This window comes from Telmatherina bonti (genome assembly GCF_933228915.1).
Source record: "Telmatherina bonti genome assembly, chromosome: 1".
Taxonomy (NCBI): domain Eukaryota; kingdom Metazoa; phylum Chordata; class Actinopteri; order Atheriniformes; family Telmatherinidae; genus Telmatherina; species Telmatherina bonti.
Genome location: NC_136619.1, coordinates 33,561,280 through 33,580,904, shown reverse-complemented (window position 1 = coordinate 33,580,904; position 19,625 = coordinate 33,561,280). Strand labels below are relative to the sequence as shown.

Genomic DNA, 19,625 nt, shown 5'->3' with positions numbered 1-19,625 from the left:
GTTGTTTCCACCATCATTGTATTGCATGACAAAATATCCTATCTGAGCTGTTTTACTTTTTTGAGACCCTTCTGTTAGGAGCCAAGTCTTATCGATCTGATCTAAACTGGTTGAGCTGGACGGAGCTTGATACATTGCAGCCCACTGATTGGTCAAAACTATTGTCACTTCTCAATAAGAGCATAGTTGGAAGAAAGCCACGTTTTAATTTACCATGGATTTTATTTTGTTGTTTAAAGCTACGTTCCAAGAATAAAGAACACAAATTGCTGGTTCTCATCCTTCCTTCAATGTCATGATCTTTGCTATAATTCAAGGAAGCCATCATGCTGGTATGAATACATGTTATTAAGTAGCTGATGCTGTCTTGTTTTTTACCTACCTACCAGGTAATGGTGTGGTTCAGTGTGGAATTGCAACAGAAATCAAGGTTTACCGTACCAAAGTGCACCAAACTATTCCATCCCAAGCCAAACACTGGTGAAAACAAGGTTCGTTGTTGCTTGTGTTTGTAAATCTATATTTCTGAGAATTTGTGAGAGAAATGAGAGGCTAATATGGTCTACAGGGTGTGCCAAGATATATATGGCCAAGAGAGTGAGCGACTGATGGTAGCCTGTATTCAGTCTGACCTTCTTGGCCCTGATTGTGTGGATGGTGGTCAGTGCCCACTCGGCAGGACTCAATCCTGGTGACTAACTGCTAGCATCTGCTTGTTCTGCCTGACATGCAGCCACTGCTATCATACACAACATGCATGCTCTATCTGGGGCTGACAGTCTTGAGAACTTGACCATAAAAGGAAAACCAGGAACCACAATGCAGCACTGGCCAGGTTATATGTAAGATAAGACAAAAGACACTAAAAACCATGTCATAAGACGTTTAAGAGAACACTGTGAAAATAAACAAAAGTTGTTTTTGCAGTAGCTTTCCTGCACATTGTCAACACACAAGCTAGCAGCATGGCACCAACTCAGCTTTTTTATAAAACAGAGGAAATACAAATGTTTTTAGTGCTTGCTAACACCATTGTTGTGGGAATAACAGACAGCTATAAATATTTACAACCTTTTGGATAATATTTTGCAAAATATTTTGAAACTAAAGGCTTAAATAAAACACATACAGAGAAGAAACGGGAAAGGCTTTGTGTTCCAAAGTGAAGCCTAATTGGATTATACTCAGTGTGTTATAGAACAAATGCAGCACACTGTGCAAATAGAGATTAAATGCATCCATCTTTCATCCCCAATTATCACAGAATAGCAACACTCACACACATTTCTCACCTAGACTGGTTGGCTTGATGAGCTCATCCAGCATGTCGTAGAAAGGCAGCCTCTGGAGCTTGACATCTGGATGGACCGGATGCAGCGTGGCCGAGGTGGGCAGGTGGTGCGTCAGTCCGGTCAGCTCGTGCTTCCCAGGACCGAGCAGTGAGAGGGGGAGTAAAGCAGCAGGCGACGGAGCTCCACCGTGTCCGGCGTGACCCTCATACGCCAGCTGTGTCAGGCCAGCAGGCAGCGCTGCGCCCCCTCCTCCAACCATTCCAGCTGAGGCCGGGTGATGTGGTCCAGGGAGGGCTAACTCTGAGTGGGAGACCATTTTGGCAGGGAAGCGTCTTCGGTAGAGCTCTTTGATCTTCATGTGCACAGCTGGGCTGCAGCCAGCTTTCAGCAGATGCAGCGCCTTGGTGAGCAGCTCATGCTTGCGTCCGTGCTTGTTGCGACCAGCGTAGCCCAGCAGCACCTGCAGCTCTGACACCCGCAGGCTCATCACCATTTGCTGGAATGATGGAAGAGATAATAAAGATGAGTCTTATCTTCATGTGCAATGCTAATACTGACATGTCAAGTTCAAGCAGAGAAGAATAGACTCACACAATATAGATGAGGTGTTCTAAAGGAGAATAAAAATAAAACATGCAATGGATAAAAAAAAACAAAAAAAAAAAAAAACCCAGTATTATTTATCACACATTTGAATCTGTCATTCACTTTGGAGTGCCTGGATTGTAATTCATTCTCTTGCAGGACTTGAGGAAACACACTTCCTTTCAACCCTGTGCAAACCCAGCAAAATGAGTTTCCCTGTCAGCTGTAACTTTCACCTGCATTAATGAGTTATAAACATGTAAAACTCTGTATCAGTGAGGTGACTCTCTTTGTATATTTAAAGAATCAGTCATTTAGGAGTACATGTGAATCAAACTTCTGCAATTCAAGGTGATGCGAGGCAAAAGCAAAGATGCTGTGTGGCAAATACCCTTTTATCCTGGGTCTCCTTGTGTAGCGACCTAGGACAGAGCTAAGACAAATTAGACACGTTTACAGGATGTTCACAGACTGAAAAGCTGGGGGACTGGTAGGTTGTTATTCATTTTGAATCTAGCGTTGCAGCTCGGCACCACCCACTGAGCCAAAGAGATTTAAATGACATCCAACATCCCTACAGGCGAATGAGCAAAATGCCAGCTCCAAGCCAGTAGGGGCCAAGTGCGTTCAATTGATTCCCACAGCAACAGAAACTCTGAGTTGTTGTAGTATACAGTAGCAGAGTACCAGAAATGTTTCCTGTGCAGCTGCTATCTGTTCTTGCCCACTTGGATGTCATTTAAATGAGATGCCATGAAAAAAAAAATTGGAAAAATCCTATTTCCTTTTGAATGAACAAATGGTGAGAAAGAATAAAAATGATCATTTCCCTTACGGTAAATCAATAGCTGCACGTAGGCCTACATGGAGCACTTTTGAATTTGAGCAAATATCCAATCATGAAAAAAAATAAAAAAAATCTTTCCAATCGGCCTTGATAAAAAAAAAAAAAAATCAAAATCAAAGATACTTTATTCATCCCCGAGGGGAAATCAGAAAGAATTTTTAATCCAATCAAGAGGGGTGGTATAAAGTTTTCCACAGTTGGATAAGTAGGAAAAAATAACCATGTCTACAGTCATTCTGATCAATTCTCTGATGTATGATGTTTCAGAGCATCATGCTTGAACTATATGGGGCATATGTCATGCATTGAGTTTCAGGGAAAACTTGAAAAATAGTGGAAACACAGAAGTAGACTATGGCATAATATATTTTTGTTGGGAACTGAAAGAGTAAAGCATTAAGTATTTCAACAATCAAAATTTTTAAAATAATAATAAAGAAAGACATTTGTCTTCCAAATCAGTACACACTGTGTGTGTTATAGTTGTTAAAAGCGAATTAAATCTGTCCATTATGTAAAGTCACAACTGATAGGCTTATTTAATCTTGTGTCCATGTAAACATGTAAGGTGTAACCTCTGATCAGATTGATTTCAATCAGATAGATGAAATATTTGTCCTGGTAAACAAGGTTTATTTAAAAAGCAAATATACCGACTTGTCAGAGAAGAGGATGTAAAGGACAGAGCTACGGGTGACAGTCAATAGCAGAGTCACATTCGACTTGGAAATATTGCCCAGAGAGCTGTTTAAAGGTAAAGTGTGCAACTAATTTGGATTTTTATCAGCAAAAGTCAAGTATTGCTTTTATAAATACATATTTTAACGCGGTCAAATCACAATCATATTTAAATGAAAGTGTACTAATAGTGTAGGATGAGTTATTTATAAATACATTGGTGGCAGCGCACCCAAAAGAAGGCTGCTATGTTGCATCACCATCTTTGTAGTGTAGCTGAAAGGGGACAAATTTGTTAGTCTTACACATTTTGGTTGTGTATACCCATGACTATGGCAGGGGTGGGAAGTAGGGGGGGACAAGCAATGACCACCGTGGATCATTAAACTTGCCATTTTCCATTGAAATAGAAGACCACTCACTTTGCCCCAAAGAAAGAGAAAAAAATATACCCAAGAAAAAGAAAAAGAAATAATTACAGTGTACATCGGTGTAGCGTTTACCAGATGAAGACAATATATGAAGGAGAGGGACTTCAATTTTGACAGAGCGGTTGCAGCTTTATGCTGGAAAGGTAAATTTGTTTCACTCCCACAGTGAAGTTTATTTTGGGGTTATGTTTGAAATAGGGCACGTAGTCCAGCAACTACTTTATCCTCCCATTTGAGTCGAATAATTTACTGTTACTTGCTATGCAGAGGTGGCTAATTTGTTAGTTAGCCTACAGTGGAAAAGCTTGGTTACAACCATTTTCAGTTGCTGTTAATCTTCATAGAAGTCGTTCCAGCAGGCGACTCAGCGCTTCTTTTAGGTTTCCCTCGTGTTTCATAATTTATATCAGCTGATTTGTCAAGTTGGGGTGGTGGTTGATATCATCTCTCTGGTCACACAATTTCACATGATAACATTAGCTATTAGCAGTAGCTTGATACCAGTACATGGAGCGCATCCTTGTATCTTATCAGTATTAAAGCGTATCATTCTGCACCTAATCACCTGGCAGGACACTCCAATCTGTGCAACATGTTGACATTTTTACATTTGTGACTATCCGTGGCTTTGTTAGAGGTAACAATGCGCTTAAACAGCAAGGTGCCAGAGAGCATTACTCGGTTGCTTGCATTCAATTAGCTCACCATCAGATGGGAGTAATTCTCAGACACTGGGGCTTTAAATTTCATATATAGTAAATAAGACTATTGACTTACTGTCAAGTCTTTCTTTGGTATAATGCTGGTAGTTGCCTCTAAAACACAGAGCTGCATCCATACATTGATACACCTTAGCAGATGCATTTCACAGAACTGTGGTGCATGTAGTAAAACTGAATGTGTAGCATCTTAATTTTCAAACCCTATTATCATAATAGAAATTGCATTAAACATACTGGGAAGCAGTATGCTATTACACGACTTTTTGAAATATCAAACTGAAAGAAAGAAAGAACAAAAAAAAAAAAAAAAAAAATCAATCTTGTAGCCAACAAAGGTATTTTGTTTTTGTTGGCTCAATGTAATTCTGGGGCTGTTTGCAAGGATGGAGTCAATGCAGCAAAGGCATGAAAAAAATAGAAAAGTTCCTGGATCAGGCTGAAACTACAACAAGCAGTTCCAAAGTTTCATCAAACTAAATCCATGGTCCAAATCTAGAAAGATATGAAAGTATCATGTTCTGCTAATCTTATGTTTTAAAGTTTATGTGGAATAAACTAAAGCTTTGTTTCGACCAAATAAGTCGTCTAACCAAATAGCATTTATTTCAGTGTCCGTGTCTTAGAGTGTAGGCACTCAATTAAATATAAAGCCAATGTATATGAGGAGTACTGCCCATGCAAAGGTAAGTGCATAAAAAAGTTTAACTTGTTTTTTTTTCTCTACAAGACGACTTCATTAACTCCCATTAAAGCTGACATTGTTTATCAGATTACAGCTGGTAGGCCTTAAACTGTATTACACAAGATCTAAATATAGACACTGTATATCTCCATACTTAAATCGGCTTCACACACACCTGCAAGAATGGACAGCTTTCATCCCTTCATCTTCTTTAATGAAAGAGCAGAGGTACAGAAGTGCACAAACACACACCCTAAATAACAATGCACACACACTGGCTGGGACCCAGTGTGCCAGATTTCTTGACGAAAACTAATTATGTACTCATGCACACACAGCATTTAGAATTTTTGTATGTAGAATATGCAGGATGTAGTGTATTAATGAAGGATTAAACCTTCAAGCATTCGTGACTTTAGTTGTGCTTGTTATACGAGACGTATTCTTCTTGTGTGACTTTTAGGTTTTTGCATTCAATTGACATTCAAAATGTCATATACTACTGCTGTGGGCTATTTTTGTAAACTAACCACAACAGCATCTTTTTTTGTTGTTGCTGTTTTACAAACACAAAAAATAAGATGTAAAAAAGAACAATTTCTTCTAACGGGAAAAGATTTCCTGAAGCACGTCTTGCTATTTACTACTGATTAAAAATACAGTTATGGTAGTTTATCTAACGAAGTTAATTCAAACTTTAAACCATGTTTGATAAATACATCTAAATGCCTTAATCTGCATATCAAATTCTGATTGAATCTAAACAGAAACACCACATACCTCACACACAAACTATACTGCGATGCCTTCGGGCACTCTTTCATGACCTTTCTGATAGGGAAACCTAAATAGCACTACAATATTTGTGATGTTAAATTGGAACTTGTAACATCATTCAAATACAGATGTCATCTCCGTTTTAGTCTGACTGACTCATTCTGGCTCAACTACAGTAGAGCAGTAAATGTGAACATCACCAAAACCCCCAAATGGTTGCAGTTTGCTGTAAAACCATTTCTACTTTTGTAACTTTCGGTGCAGCAAAAAACAGCACATTTTGTGGTTAAGTGGTTTATTTTGGTCCATAAATCAGACACAGATGCACCAAAGTAAAGCTTTATAATAATAATAATAAAAAAAAGAACCATAAAAACTGTATGCTGAAGCTGTAGCGTGTATAATGCCTAACCTTATAACTATACATTACATCCCACTGAAACAGAAAACAAAACATAATATGTTACATTTCTTCTAAAGCCTACTGAATCTGCACTGCAATCCACTGCCTGAGTACATATTTTCTGTACTTCATAATACTCACTTACACACATCTTCATTTCTGAGCTTAATTAAAAGAATATAGAAAAATATTTTTCTACATTGTTTTTATTTTGGTAAAAGAAAATTTAAAAGCATTTGATCGTGGATTTTGTATGTGTATATTTATATATAAAAAGCAATAATTCAATTTCACATAACTGCCAGTTTTGAAAATTAATACTTGTAATGCAAATGCAGCTGAAAGTATGAAAAAAGATGAGCACAAAAACCAACACCAACAGTTTTCCCCTGGCAATGTTTCATATTCTCTGCGCTGCATTGCTCCGTGAATAAAAACAACTTTACCAATCAGGGAATATTATTTGCTTTTCTAAAGAGACTGGCTCTGATAAAAAAAAAAACTCAGCCTGCTCAGATCATTCAGTTCCACTTGCCTGAACAGGTACCTGCCGACACTTTAGCGGCTCAGCTAAAATATACAATTCTGAGTTTAATTGGAGACGAACTGATTGTACGACCTTGAGTGCAAGATGAGTCCTGAAGAGTTTTAAAAATCATTTTGCATGAAGCCAGAGCTGAAAAATGTTGCTGTTCCCTTTCTGCAAGGTTTCTGGCATTATCGTGGTGGGAGGTAATGTACCGCTGCGCATATAGAAAGAAGGAATAATTTATTAAATTAACTTTACCATTGTTAGATTTAGATTTTATGTCTATTAATGAAGAGTGTTGATAAAAAAATAAGTGATAATTACTGTTAATTACTGATAATTAAAATAATTACTGTTATACGTTTGTACCCTCTTATTCTTAAAACCTATACAAACTTTAGGTTTGTTGTAACCCTCTTTTTTTTAAATTTATTTTCATATAGAGTGGCAGCCACAAAAGATGATCTAATGCCTTGCACTGCAAGAACTGGTGCAAAGAGTCACATCATCCTGAGTTGTCATGTTTCTGTGTAGCTGCTGCGGTTATACGTTTTCAGGGGGTTAAACAAGTTGGTTTCCTGTTTTGAACCAATAACATTTTTAATTACAATCAGTGGCTGCAAAAAAATATATATTCAGCATTTTTACTGACTTTAAACTTTCTTAGTCTAATGTTATGGGGCCTTTTTAGGGTATATTTAAACCAAGACAGTCCAGGGGGCTTTGTTTGATTGGGTGGGGTATTCTGAAAATTTTCTTTTGATTTGATTTGGTTTCACAATGCAACTTTATGTGGACCAAAAAGGCCTGGACAATGGCAATCAGTCACAACAACTTCTTGTGAGAGATAATATCCCTTGAAACGACTATGAACCTAAAGGAAAGAAGACAGAAAAGCAGCTCATTGATAGGCCAGGACCAAAAGCAGCTTTTGCACCCACAAGTAAACGATGAAATAACAGTAAATGTATGCAGTCTTGGTGTTTCTGTACTATCTGTGGAAGCAGACCAGGGTTTGTTTAAAGTGGACCAAACAGCAGTTGCCAATGACTTAAACTGTTTCCTGCTTTTTCATGACTTATCAGTGGTTGTTTGAGGGAGTATTGTCCACTTGCGAGCAGTTGTTTCAAGTATGGGATGTTTTCCAGGCAAGTGCAGCTTAAACACAACCAAACCAGGGAAGGTGTGAAATTTTTCTGAAAGCCCGGCCCAATTGAACAAAAGCATTTTGACAAATCAATGATTTGTTTCCACTGAACCATTTGACTAAAACTTTCAGATGTAGGCCTGACACAGTTTACATACACACTGGGCTTCAACAGAGCCTCATACGGCTCGAAGTGGCAGATCAGAGCCGGCTGTTTACAGAACAAACATTGCATCTTGTGTACAGCTTGTGTACATATGCATGACCATGAACTCTTTCACACACACAGCTGTTTCCATCACTTCAGAGGACATCACACTTATTTACAGTAAATACATATCTGAGAGATTTGTCAAGACACTATACACAAATCTAATATATACACTGAACCCTACCCCTCATCTACCCCAAAAAATAGCAATACAAAAGTTAAGATTCAACAGTGTAAAGTGTACAAAAAGGTGTACAAACATTTTACCTGCAGGACAGAGTTTTTCTCAGTACATGCAGTAAAGACAAAAAAAGCAGGAGGCAGGCACCCATATGTGAATGTAATCCTAATGCTTTTGGTCTGAGCCACACTGCAGTCATAAACACACATCAGTCAAACACAGATGGCTCCTACAGCAGGAAGCTCAATCACAGGTGCAGCACACAGGCAGCAGCTGTCTTTCCATGAATTTTCAATGTGCAGATGGGTTTTTTTTTCCTCTAAACTGTACAATAATTTGTATAATTCAACGTAACCTTGCTGAGAATCTTTATATGTGGACAACATTTCGGAAAATGGGGCTTATTGGTTCAACCCAGGAATTCTCCTGCACTGGACAAAAATGACCGTCTCCATGAAATATGCATGTAAATGTGAAGGACGGGAAGAAATAATGACACTCGCTGACGAGCATTTCACACACACATACACACACACGCACACACACACACACACACACACACACACACACACACACACACACACACAGAAAGCCCACTCACTATCACTACAAAGCAAATACAAACAAAAGAGAGCAAACACACAAAAACACAAACATTGCTTCACATAAACCTAACACATAAAAGCACACGCGCTTCCAACACATTGCGGATGTGTAACATTCCTTTGGCTTTCACAAAAGAGAGAGAGAGAACAAATAGAGAGGAGAAACAGTGGCGAGGGAGGTGAGATGAACAGTTCACTGCTCTCCTTATCTTCTTTTTCCTTTCTCTCATCTGTCAATCACTATCCTCCATTCAACCACTCCCTCACACTGTCCAACAGTATCTAAATGGAAAATGGTTTCTCTCTGCTAACAGAAAATTCATTTGACATCACTTTTCACCTTCAAAATTACCATCCAGTGTAATGATTATTTCATCAGTTAATGGTACTAAACAGCAGAAAGATGATGTTCTTGTACGACAAGCAGAGCTACACCTGATTAAATTCTCGTGTTTTCACTAAGGTGGGTGAAACACACTTTTCCTGAAAATTCTGCTGGAACTGAAGTCGGTAAGATGAAGCTGAACAAATTAGAAGTCACAATCTTTCCTGAATAGAGAGCAGTAAGAGAATTCTCTGTTTAGAGAATCACTTAGGATTTACGATGGCAGAAGCAAGCTCACAGCTACTCAGAACTGGGCCATGAGGAGAGTAAATGTTCCCCATCTACAACAAATCTAATCAAGGTTTCTCACTGACTTAAGCAACGGCTAAAATGCAGATTACATAGTGTAACAAAGACTGAGTCAATATATAAGCGTGCATTCACATCAGGGTGGTCTGCTAGACTCTGCTCAGTTGTAGGAGTGTATCCATGTGAACCAAGATTGCATTCACACTGCACTTTAGTTAAAAAAGCCAAAGCAGTAGAATAACATATCGACTTTCCCACCAAAGGTGGCGCTGCACTAGCAAAAGAGAAGACAGGACCAACCAGAAACATGGAGCACTAAGCAATTATCACTTTTTTGGGTTTTTTATTTTGTCTTATGCAAGTATACTGCAGACGTACACTGCAACAATGGGCGCAGTACGAACAACAGACGAGGCAGAGGACCCTAACGCGATCGCTATGTATTTACCCACAATGCAATGCTATGTCAAATACAGGAAGTGCCTTTTTTTTGTAGTCCGCTTCCTGTATTTGATTTGCTTGAAACAGACTGAGTTGCGTTTGTAGGCGGACCGAGTTTGCTTCTTTGATCCGAATCAAGAATTTATTTGGTGCATTCACGTTTCCCCAAACAAAGCAAACTTTCGGAGCAAACGGACTCGGCTTCTAATCAAAAAGGCTGATGTGAATGTGCTTTCAGTCCTATGACAGTTGTAAAAAACTGCAGACTGTTTCAACACAGACATGCAAACAAGAACATAGTAGTGACAAAGTAAATAACTGTATTACGCAACCATAACAGAAAAATTCACAATATGTGTTTATTAAAATTGCTTAGAAAACTCTTATGAGTATAAAGCCTCATTTCTACTTCAGAAAAGTGAGAGCACTCTGATCAATCTACTTCTAGAAAGATACTGACTACTCACAATTAATTAAAAAAATAAACATTTTAGAGAAAACAAGGGAATATATTTTTGCATAACATAAGTTAGGACTGGGCAACATGGACTCAAATCAATATCACGATTAATTGGGCATGCTGCCTCGAGTACAATTAATTAGCAATTATTTTAGTATTGTTTTATTTTTAGCCTCATAGCTAACAAATTTTTGTTGCAAACATTTTTATCATAAAAGAGCAGATATTGACTGAAAACTTTTTCCTAATTGATCAAATTCTTGAATTTTTGCCAAGGAGGAAGCAAAATGCGTCAATCATGCACCGTTTTCATGCCTGGCTTCACCGTAGTCATGTAGGCTTGGACCAGAACTGAATCCAGAATATGAGCTGAGCAGCATGACACACTGCTACAATAAAAATTACAGCACTGTCTCTGCTTGGTAAACATCCTCTTTTGGTAAACATCCCCATGACTTTTAGCTTTAAACTTCCCACAAAGTAAGCATATTATGGGGCCTCGATAATTGAACAATTTTTGGTGAAATGTAGCAAACAAATCTAAACACTTTTGCCGCTTTGTTGGTGGCCAGGAAAAATAAACTAGATCCAGGATTACTGGGTGTTTAGGCAAGATGATAAGATATAAACTTGTCTTTTCACCCAAAAATTTATTTTCTTGGATTCATCTCTGAAACAAATACAAAATGCCACGCTTTGATATGTAGCAATGCATTACTTATTCTTCATGGTGCAAAAATTTCACCTTTTAAAAAGGCTGCAGTGAATAATGTGCATTTTCCTGCTGGAGTAAAACACTTAGAGAATTTGACCATGAAAGGAATCTGGGAACCTTACCACGATATTGACCTAGGTGATGAAAAAGAAAGTTTGAAACCGTTGCACAATTTTTGTTTTGTTTTAGCTTTTGTATGGTTCTAGGTGATAACGACATCACATGACTACAGATAAGCCAAAAGATCTGAAAAAACATGTCATGGTCCTTTAATAAAATAGTTACAATTTTAGTTATGATACAAATCAAAGGTTTAATGTCATATATTTATATCAGATAATGTGTTATTTTTTTCTACAACTCTCCTGAAGAGAAATATGAAAAACATTCCACCTTTAAAACTCAAAATATACTTATTTCTGTAACACAAAAATCAGTCTTACAGCTGAGGTAAGTCAACTGCACCGAGCTTGAGACACAAGGTTTCAACAAAGCATTTTTGTGTGAAAATGTGCTCTATTGTGTTGCTTTACTGCAACAACTTGACATGAAGGTACAAAGGGAAGCAACAACAAAGGAGGAGAGAGAAAAGGGGAGAGAGGATACAACACAATGGATATAAAAGGCTAACAGTGTTTACAAGGGAATTGTTACAACACATACACAACTCATGGACCAGCTTTCATTTTTAAAAGATACTAAACTAATCTGTTTTTAATCTAACACTTTTTATTTACTAAATTGCATGTCCATTAGATCTGCATCTAACAGTTTTTTGTCTCACAACACGTGTCATTGAAACTTCATTAAGGACACCTTCAGGGATCAGTGAAATTCACCAAAACACAACTCAGAGTTTAGAAAGAACATTCAAAATCATCAGCAAGGACTGAAAGACAGTCAGATAAACTGGAATTATAAAACAGGAAAAATGGAAGAATGAAAACTGTAAATCAACTTTCAGAGACATATCCATTATTGGAACTTTATCATTTTGGGTTTATGTCCAAATTCAACCTGGATGGATGGGAGAAGTCAGGAAAAGAAGTCCAGCCAGGCTGCAGTGTCAATAAGGTGAAATATGGAGGTGGCGTCATCGAAATCTGCTGCTGTTTTTTGTGCAACGGAACCCTCATTTATGGATCCAAAGAAAGGTACATATTAAAGAATTATTGGATACAAAATCCAATGATTTGTATCAACATTTTAAAGACACACTACAGAACTTTTGCCATTTTCCCGTCATGTATCCCCTATCAACAGTTACTTCAGCATCCATCTTGCATCCTACATGACCTGTTAGCTCTCTCCAGCCAGCAAAAGACGATCTTACGATGACTTTTGTTTTATGCCTTTCTCTCTTTAATCTTCTAGTGTTTCTTTGCTAAATCAGCGACGCTATGTAATCAAAACAGCAAGTTCCTTGTTGTACCTTGAAGCAAAACTCTACTGCAACGTCACGTCGTGTCCTGGATGTAAAAGTTGTATAGTTTGGTTTCTCAGCTTCAGGACGCTGCTGGGTAGCAGTGGTTGTAGAAATACACAGGATAGATGTCACTGTGTAATCAAACAAGTCTGGGACGCAGAGTATTAAGGTCAGAAAGTTACGTAATGCGTCTTTAAATTGTGGCTTTTTTCTGATTATTCTGAAAACATTTACCCACCAACATAAAACAAATTAACAGCCAGGGTTGCATTGATCACTTAGCAAGTGACAGGAATTATACACAAAACTCCATGAACTATGACTGATGCCTGGCACATGAAAGAAACACATTTCTTTGCTGGTAAACATATGCACACATCAACATGGCCAGCCGTACACTCTGACATGAAAGTATGTTTTCATCATGGACATTTTTCACTGTGTCAGAAGGACTCAACTTGCATAATATCTGTAAGATGAAAATAACCTGTAGTTTGGACCAAACAACCCAACATTGCACTTTAAATAGCTTCAACTCACTGGACATGTTCAACAATAAGTCCAAACCAGTGGCTGCTTTTATGTTCCACTGGTTTCAATTCTGAAAAATGTAAAGAAAAATCATGAAATTCTTGTTAATGTAGATCTGGTCAAGACAGTGGTTTCTAATTCCGTACCTCATCTAAGTCCAGAACACTGGACCAGAGATGCTTCTTGTTCATTTAGCATTATAAGTGACAAAAAAACGTTAAAATTTTTATAAAGTTATAAATTTTATTATAAAGTTAATTCTGAGGTAAATGGCTGGTTTATTCCCCATTTAAATTAAACTTTATTAATACCTCTATCATGCAAACGTTCATTCTGCTCAAAGTTAATTCCGATTTTACTGCGCATGTTCGTTACCTTGTCCCATCGCAATGACGCACATATTCAGTGTAGTCTTCTGCCCGCATTCTCCAGTACTCTATATCTCCTTCTCAGCTTCTTCAATGGTATAACCCAGGGGTTCCCAACTCCAGTCCTCGAGATCTACCATCCTGCAACCTTTAGATGCAACCCCTGTCCAGCACAGCTGAGTCAAACAGCTGAATTCTTCTTCTGGATGTCATTCAGCTCTGCAGAGGCCTGCTAACGAGCCACTTATTTGATTCAGGTGTGTTGAAGAAGGGTTGCACCCAAAAACAGCAGGATGGTAGATCTCCAGGACCGGACTTGGGCACCCCTTGTATAACCAATAAGAAAAGATGGAGGAAGTGGGGTTATTTATTTTTTGTGTATACATAAGTACGTCACGTCTGCTCCCTGACCAGTCAGAATCCACCCCCCACCCCCAACCCCTTGTTCTAAAACTAAATTAAGTAAAGCTTTCCATTTAAACCTTAACTCTTAATGACTATTCACATGTAAATTTGAAATAGAATATTTTAATTCAGAATTATTTTATTCTGAATAATTAATTCTGAATTAAAATACATCATGTACTTGTGGCCAATGTGGCAGTTCTAACAACAGCTTTTCTGCCTTCGTCTAGCGTTCTATCTGTACTATTTGGTTATGTGTGCTCGGACTAAAGCTATCTCCGGTCAATAGAAGTCAGTCCAATGATGACTTTTTTCTTATTTCTTGCTCCAGCCAGGAGCAGTCTTTTGTCCTTTCTTTCTCTTGTGACGGCCTTGTGCAAAATGTTAGAACATGCACAAGTCTGTCACTCTCATGTCTTTAATGAATCAGTCAAGGTGTGTGTTCAAGTATTCAGTGACTGGCATGTGATGTTGTACATAAAGCAAAACTCAGCAGTAATATAACAACTATGGCATTCTTTAATAATATACTCAATAAAATAAGTTTTAAACCCATAATTAAATCAATGTGAAATGTACCTTGATAAGTAGGAGGAGGAGGATGGGTGCATCAGTCAGCAAAAATGACTGAGTAGGTATAATACGGCCGATGGCTGGACTCCATATAAAGGAATGCATAACCTCCTGCAGCACAAATCTAGCTTCAATTTGACAGCACACAATTTGACATATATATGCAAAAAAAATGACAACTAACATAACCAGCCCATGAGAAGAGGGAGGTATGTACAGCTTTTTCTAATTTCTTTCAAGACACAAACACCTTTTGAGGTGTTTTTGAGGAAACAAATTCAATGATTTTAAAAGACGCTTGAAGACCTACAGAAATCCAGCAGATTCATGTCTGACTGAAAAACAGTGTGTAGGGTAATAATTTTCTGTCCAGAGCTGGTGAGAATGACAGATGATGGGGGATGGGGGAGAGAGAGCCTGCAGCTGAGCCTCCAAACCAAATGAAATTCTCCACAGCTCCAGTAAAAAACACAGGAGGGAGGGGGAGGGGGGATGGGAGGGTGGAGAGGCTTGAGGTGGTGGTTTAGATGGACACATCAGAGAAGATCCACATTTCTGCACCGGTCAGGGCGTTAACACTGCATTGCTGAAACTGCAAATGTTTCTTGCAATATGAATAATAAGTGACTTTGTTACTATGTAAAATGTATATTTAAACCACTTCTCATGACAACAGGCTAGGGCAAAGCTACATGAGAAACACATTGTTTGGTAGCAAAAACAAGATGTTTGAACCATTTACTTTTAAATAAAATCCATTGAACAATCTTTTTATTACTGAACTGTTTCACTAATTTCACATTTTCCAAGTATATTATATGGCATTTTAAGTTGGACATTTCTTAGCAGCATTTACTTTTCAACCAATTAATTTTTAAAAAGTCTTTTCAGAAAACTGAAGAGTTTATGAAGAATAAAGGTAGTGCCTCCTTAGTTCTGTTTTTTTTTTTTTACAGACTTTTTTTTAAATATATATATTTTTAGAAGAGGAAACCTCTTTCTTACCTGTTCTATTTTTTTCAGGAAAAATACAAAAACTGCTGAATCAACAGCAAAGCATTTAATCACAACAGGGAAAAAATAAACAAACAACCCCTTTTGTCAGATCTAATCAAACATCAAATTTAGACTGAGCAAAACTTTAAAACCAACAAATATTTTATATAAAACTGATTTTATCCTGTTAGTTGAACTGCTGCAGTTTGTGTTTCCACAAAGTTTAATCTTAAATTTGTACATGCAATTTCAAGCTGTGTGATTTCTTACTGTATGCACTTTGAGAATCAAACTTCACTCGTAACAAACTTAGCCAAACTTAAGCTTGAGTGTTAGTCCTCATACTTGTCCCTTCAGATGCTTACATAACAAGTTTACCTTTATTCTGTAGGGGAGTTTCAAACCCATCCAAGAACTGGAAGCGGTCCCAATAATCTGTCATCTGATACAGCACAAGAAAAACCCCTAACAGGACTTCTGCTTCGTGGACACCTGAAATAATACTTCTTTTTTTCTGAGCTCTGCTGTTATTGTAAAAACAGGAGACTAAGCTGAGAATAGGTCTTTCCCATCTGGTATCCACGATACAGGAACACAGAGCAACTTCTGCATGTGAGAGGTTTGGTTAGAAGAATCTGTACGAACAATGTCACCAAATTGCAAACTAACTCTGAAGCGCTAAATAAATAGATCTGTCTCACACACTCGTATACACACCAAATGACCTTCACCTACACTGTAAACACACACCTGTTACAGTGCCTCTTTGCTGCAGCTTAGAGCAGCTGACTGCTCTGGAGCCATAATGAAAGGAAACAGTCAGCATGGAGGCCTGTTTGATGAGGAGAGACAGGTTGGAACTGGCCAGTGGCCGAGCCATCCTGAAAGGCCTGTTTTATCTGTCTAGAGGCACAGCGTCTTCCAAAATGGCAGGCTGGTTGGCATCACGCTCAAGTTTCTGAGAAAATCCTGATCAGTACACGTTTCCAGCTCCACATTGTTCTGTTATGACTTCTTTGTTATGACCAGAGCACCATTCTTTCATTTCCATGTTCTACTGAGTACGCACCAGCGTACCCAGTGTCAAAAAGTCTATAGTCACTGCCTCTTTCTTCTCCTTCCAAGAAGCTAGTCTTTTAAAGCTTTTTCTTAGGGTATAAGCTGCTTTTCACTTTTTTAAAGTATAATCCATCTACCTGAAAATGTCTTCTTTTTTTAGTCTGGTAAAGTAGATTTATTTAGTCTGGATGTCTGGGAATAAACACCAACATTTAGTCTGATAAGCCACTTAAGACTCATTCAAGCATGAGAAAGATACCTTACCCAAAGGACGAACCTCTGTAGTGTCTATATATAACAACATAGCAAACAACCATTTGGTTTATTTTTCTTTGGCTGTATCGACAAAAATACCAACAATAATACACTGTGAAGAGCAAAAAAAAAAAAAAAAAAAATTTTCAATTAAAGCTGTAATTAAGATGAAATTAAAAACCAAAAACCTGACATTTTTCAGCACCGTCTGCAGAAAAAATGTCAGGCCTCTATAGCACCAGATGCAGATGAGCAGTATCTGAGAGCGACGTCTTTCAGCAAAGACACAGGACTTGATGGGTCCACTTGGTCCATCTACAGAGGCCTCATCAGAAACAGTCTCCATAGAGTGACACCCATCAAGCAGTCATCCATAAGACAGACAAAAGAAAAAAAGCTGATATATGTGATATTACATTAAAAAACAAAGAAAAATCTATGTTGGCAAAAAAAAAAAAAAAAAAGTTACATTTTATATGATCTGTTTACAGCTGTTATTATGTCTAAATTATGTAGGGGAAAAATTTAGTGTTTAAGCTCTCACATACTTGTTTTGACACTTTTACTTACTAGTGCTCATAATAATCATTAACAAAGCCTTTCTATTCAAGTGCACTGGTAAGTTACCATGAGTTAATAATAAACATTCATTATAAGTGAGTCAGTCAGCACTCATCACCAGTGCTATCAAGCTGAAGTAAACTGTAATCGTACTTCGATAAGTCACACAATTTCCACCTATGTTTTTCTTTTAGCCAAGTCATCAGACATCAGTGACTGAGCCACATAAAATGGTGCATGATTTGGCAAGTTAAAGACTCAGTATTTAAGGGAGGAAGGCATGTTCTCACTCACATACTTCAGCAGCCTGCGCGGTGCACAGACAATGTGGGAGATCATTAACCCCGAAATGATTGCATGTGCTGGCCAAATGTCTGCGAATCCTCAACATGCTCTATTTAGCCATGTGACCATCATATGACATGTACATATTTAAATGTGTGTGAAAAATCTGCAAAACTAAGAAGCATTTCAGCTCAAGCCATCCATGACCAAGCAGCCAAGATTGATCAGGGTTTTAAAAAATGTTCATTATAATGATTAACACCACTAACACTGAAAAAGAAGCTGGTTAAAAGATTCAAATGCGAGATATATTTTCAGTCTGCATAGAAGATTTCAGTGTAGATTAATTTTCTTTTTTTTCTTCCATTGCCTGAGGTGACACAAAACACCATAAATATTTTCATCCTTTTTATGACGACACAGAGAAGTAATGTGGTGAAACACAAGTCTCTGCACCTCACCTTGATTCTGACTAACTTTCAGCCTTCAACATCATGAATTTACAATTTGAAACCTTCAGAAAACAATTGCTGTCATCTTACGGTGAACTGAACATTTATCACAGTGGATAAAAACATGCGGATGGCTTTTAGAGCTCACATTACAATCAATTGTCTAAAACAAACACTCCTACTCTGTCTCTATGAGACACTCTCCAGGGTTTATGGATTACCAGTTAATTTTAATTATCAGACACACTGCAGGCAAGATTTTTATTTGTAAGAAAATACAAGTGACCTCGACCCATTCAGACACACTGTTTGAAAAACAGCTTTGGAAAATTTTAAAACCACCCAATCCAACTTTTTTTTCTTAGAAATTTCAAAACTATTAAAAACTTTTGACTTTAACCCTTAAAATCCTGTTAGATTACCAATGTTTATATTGTCAACAACTTCCCAGGAAGAGTGCTGTGTAACTCTGTGGGGTAAATTGTAGGGGTGGGAAAAATGAATTGAAAGATCAAATATCAAGATATTTTGCTTCACAATAAAATAATTTTTTTGTAAAAAATCTTTTTTTTTTTTTTTTTCAAATAAATAAGAATAATCCATTTTGAAATTTCTGTTTGTTTTTATTGATATTTTTACTTGTCTTCTTGGGCATTATAGCAGCAGAATGATGGTCTGGCTGCTGTGTGGTTTTTTTCTAATAGAAATCAAGAAAAATAAAAAGCCAAAAAAAAGTTTTGTACCTTTTTTGTTTTTAATCTACAAAAATCAGCAATATCAAAGAATTGTGAAAACCGCAATTTAAATAGAATCAGCACCCAAAAAAATCGTAATCCAATCGCGACACAAGTATATTGTCACAGCCCTAGTATATTGTAATCAATAGCTTATCCTTTAGATCAGGGATCCCCAATCCTGGTCCTCAAGGACCGGTGTCCTGCAGGTTTTCCAAGTGTCCCTGCTGCAACACACCTGATTCAAATCAATGTGTATTTAGCAGACATGTGCAGAGCTTGTCTGAGTCTGAGACAGGTGTATTCCAGCAAGAACACTTGGAAAACCTGCAGGACACCGGTCCTTGAGGACCAGGGTTGGGGATCCCTGCTTTAGATGATCTAAAAGTTTTCCTTTCTTTACATAAATCGTTTAGGAATTTCTGATTTCTACAAACCAGAAAATGCAGAGTCACATAATATGACAAGAAATGGGATCAGTTGTAAGAGGTGTGGATAAGCTGTTGTCCCCACACGTTTAGGGTTCCTGAGTCAAACGAACAAGAAAAGCTAAATAAAAGTTGAATTCCCCTTCTGCATGATGTTACCTCCACTGACAGGATTCAAGCCTCCTGCAGAGGTTCAGTTATGGGTAAGAGGC

The 19,625-nt window shown here is 37.7% G+C and overlaps 1 protein-coding gene across 1 annotated transcript in view; it reads right to left on the bottom strand.

Moving 5' to 3' along the window:
* The window catches only part of LOC306756297 (E3 SUMO-protein ligase PIAS1-like), a gene marked incomplete at its 3' end in the record, with an annotated part of 63,206 nt that overhangs the window by 31,660 nt on the left and 11,921 nt on the right, over nt 1-19,625 (bottom strand). Inside the window, exon 2 of the mRNA XM_079241023.1 lies at nt 1,293-1,788. Within this exon, the coding sequence (XP_079097149.1) occupies nt 1,293-1,785 (493 nt within the window). The 5' untranslated portion in view covers nt 1,786-1,788. The remainder of the gene's footprint in view (nt 1-1,292; nt 1,789-19,625) is intronic.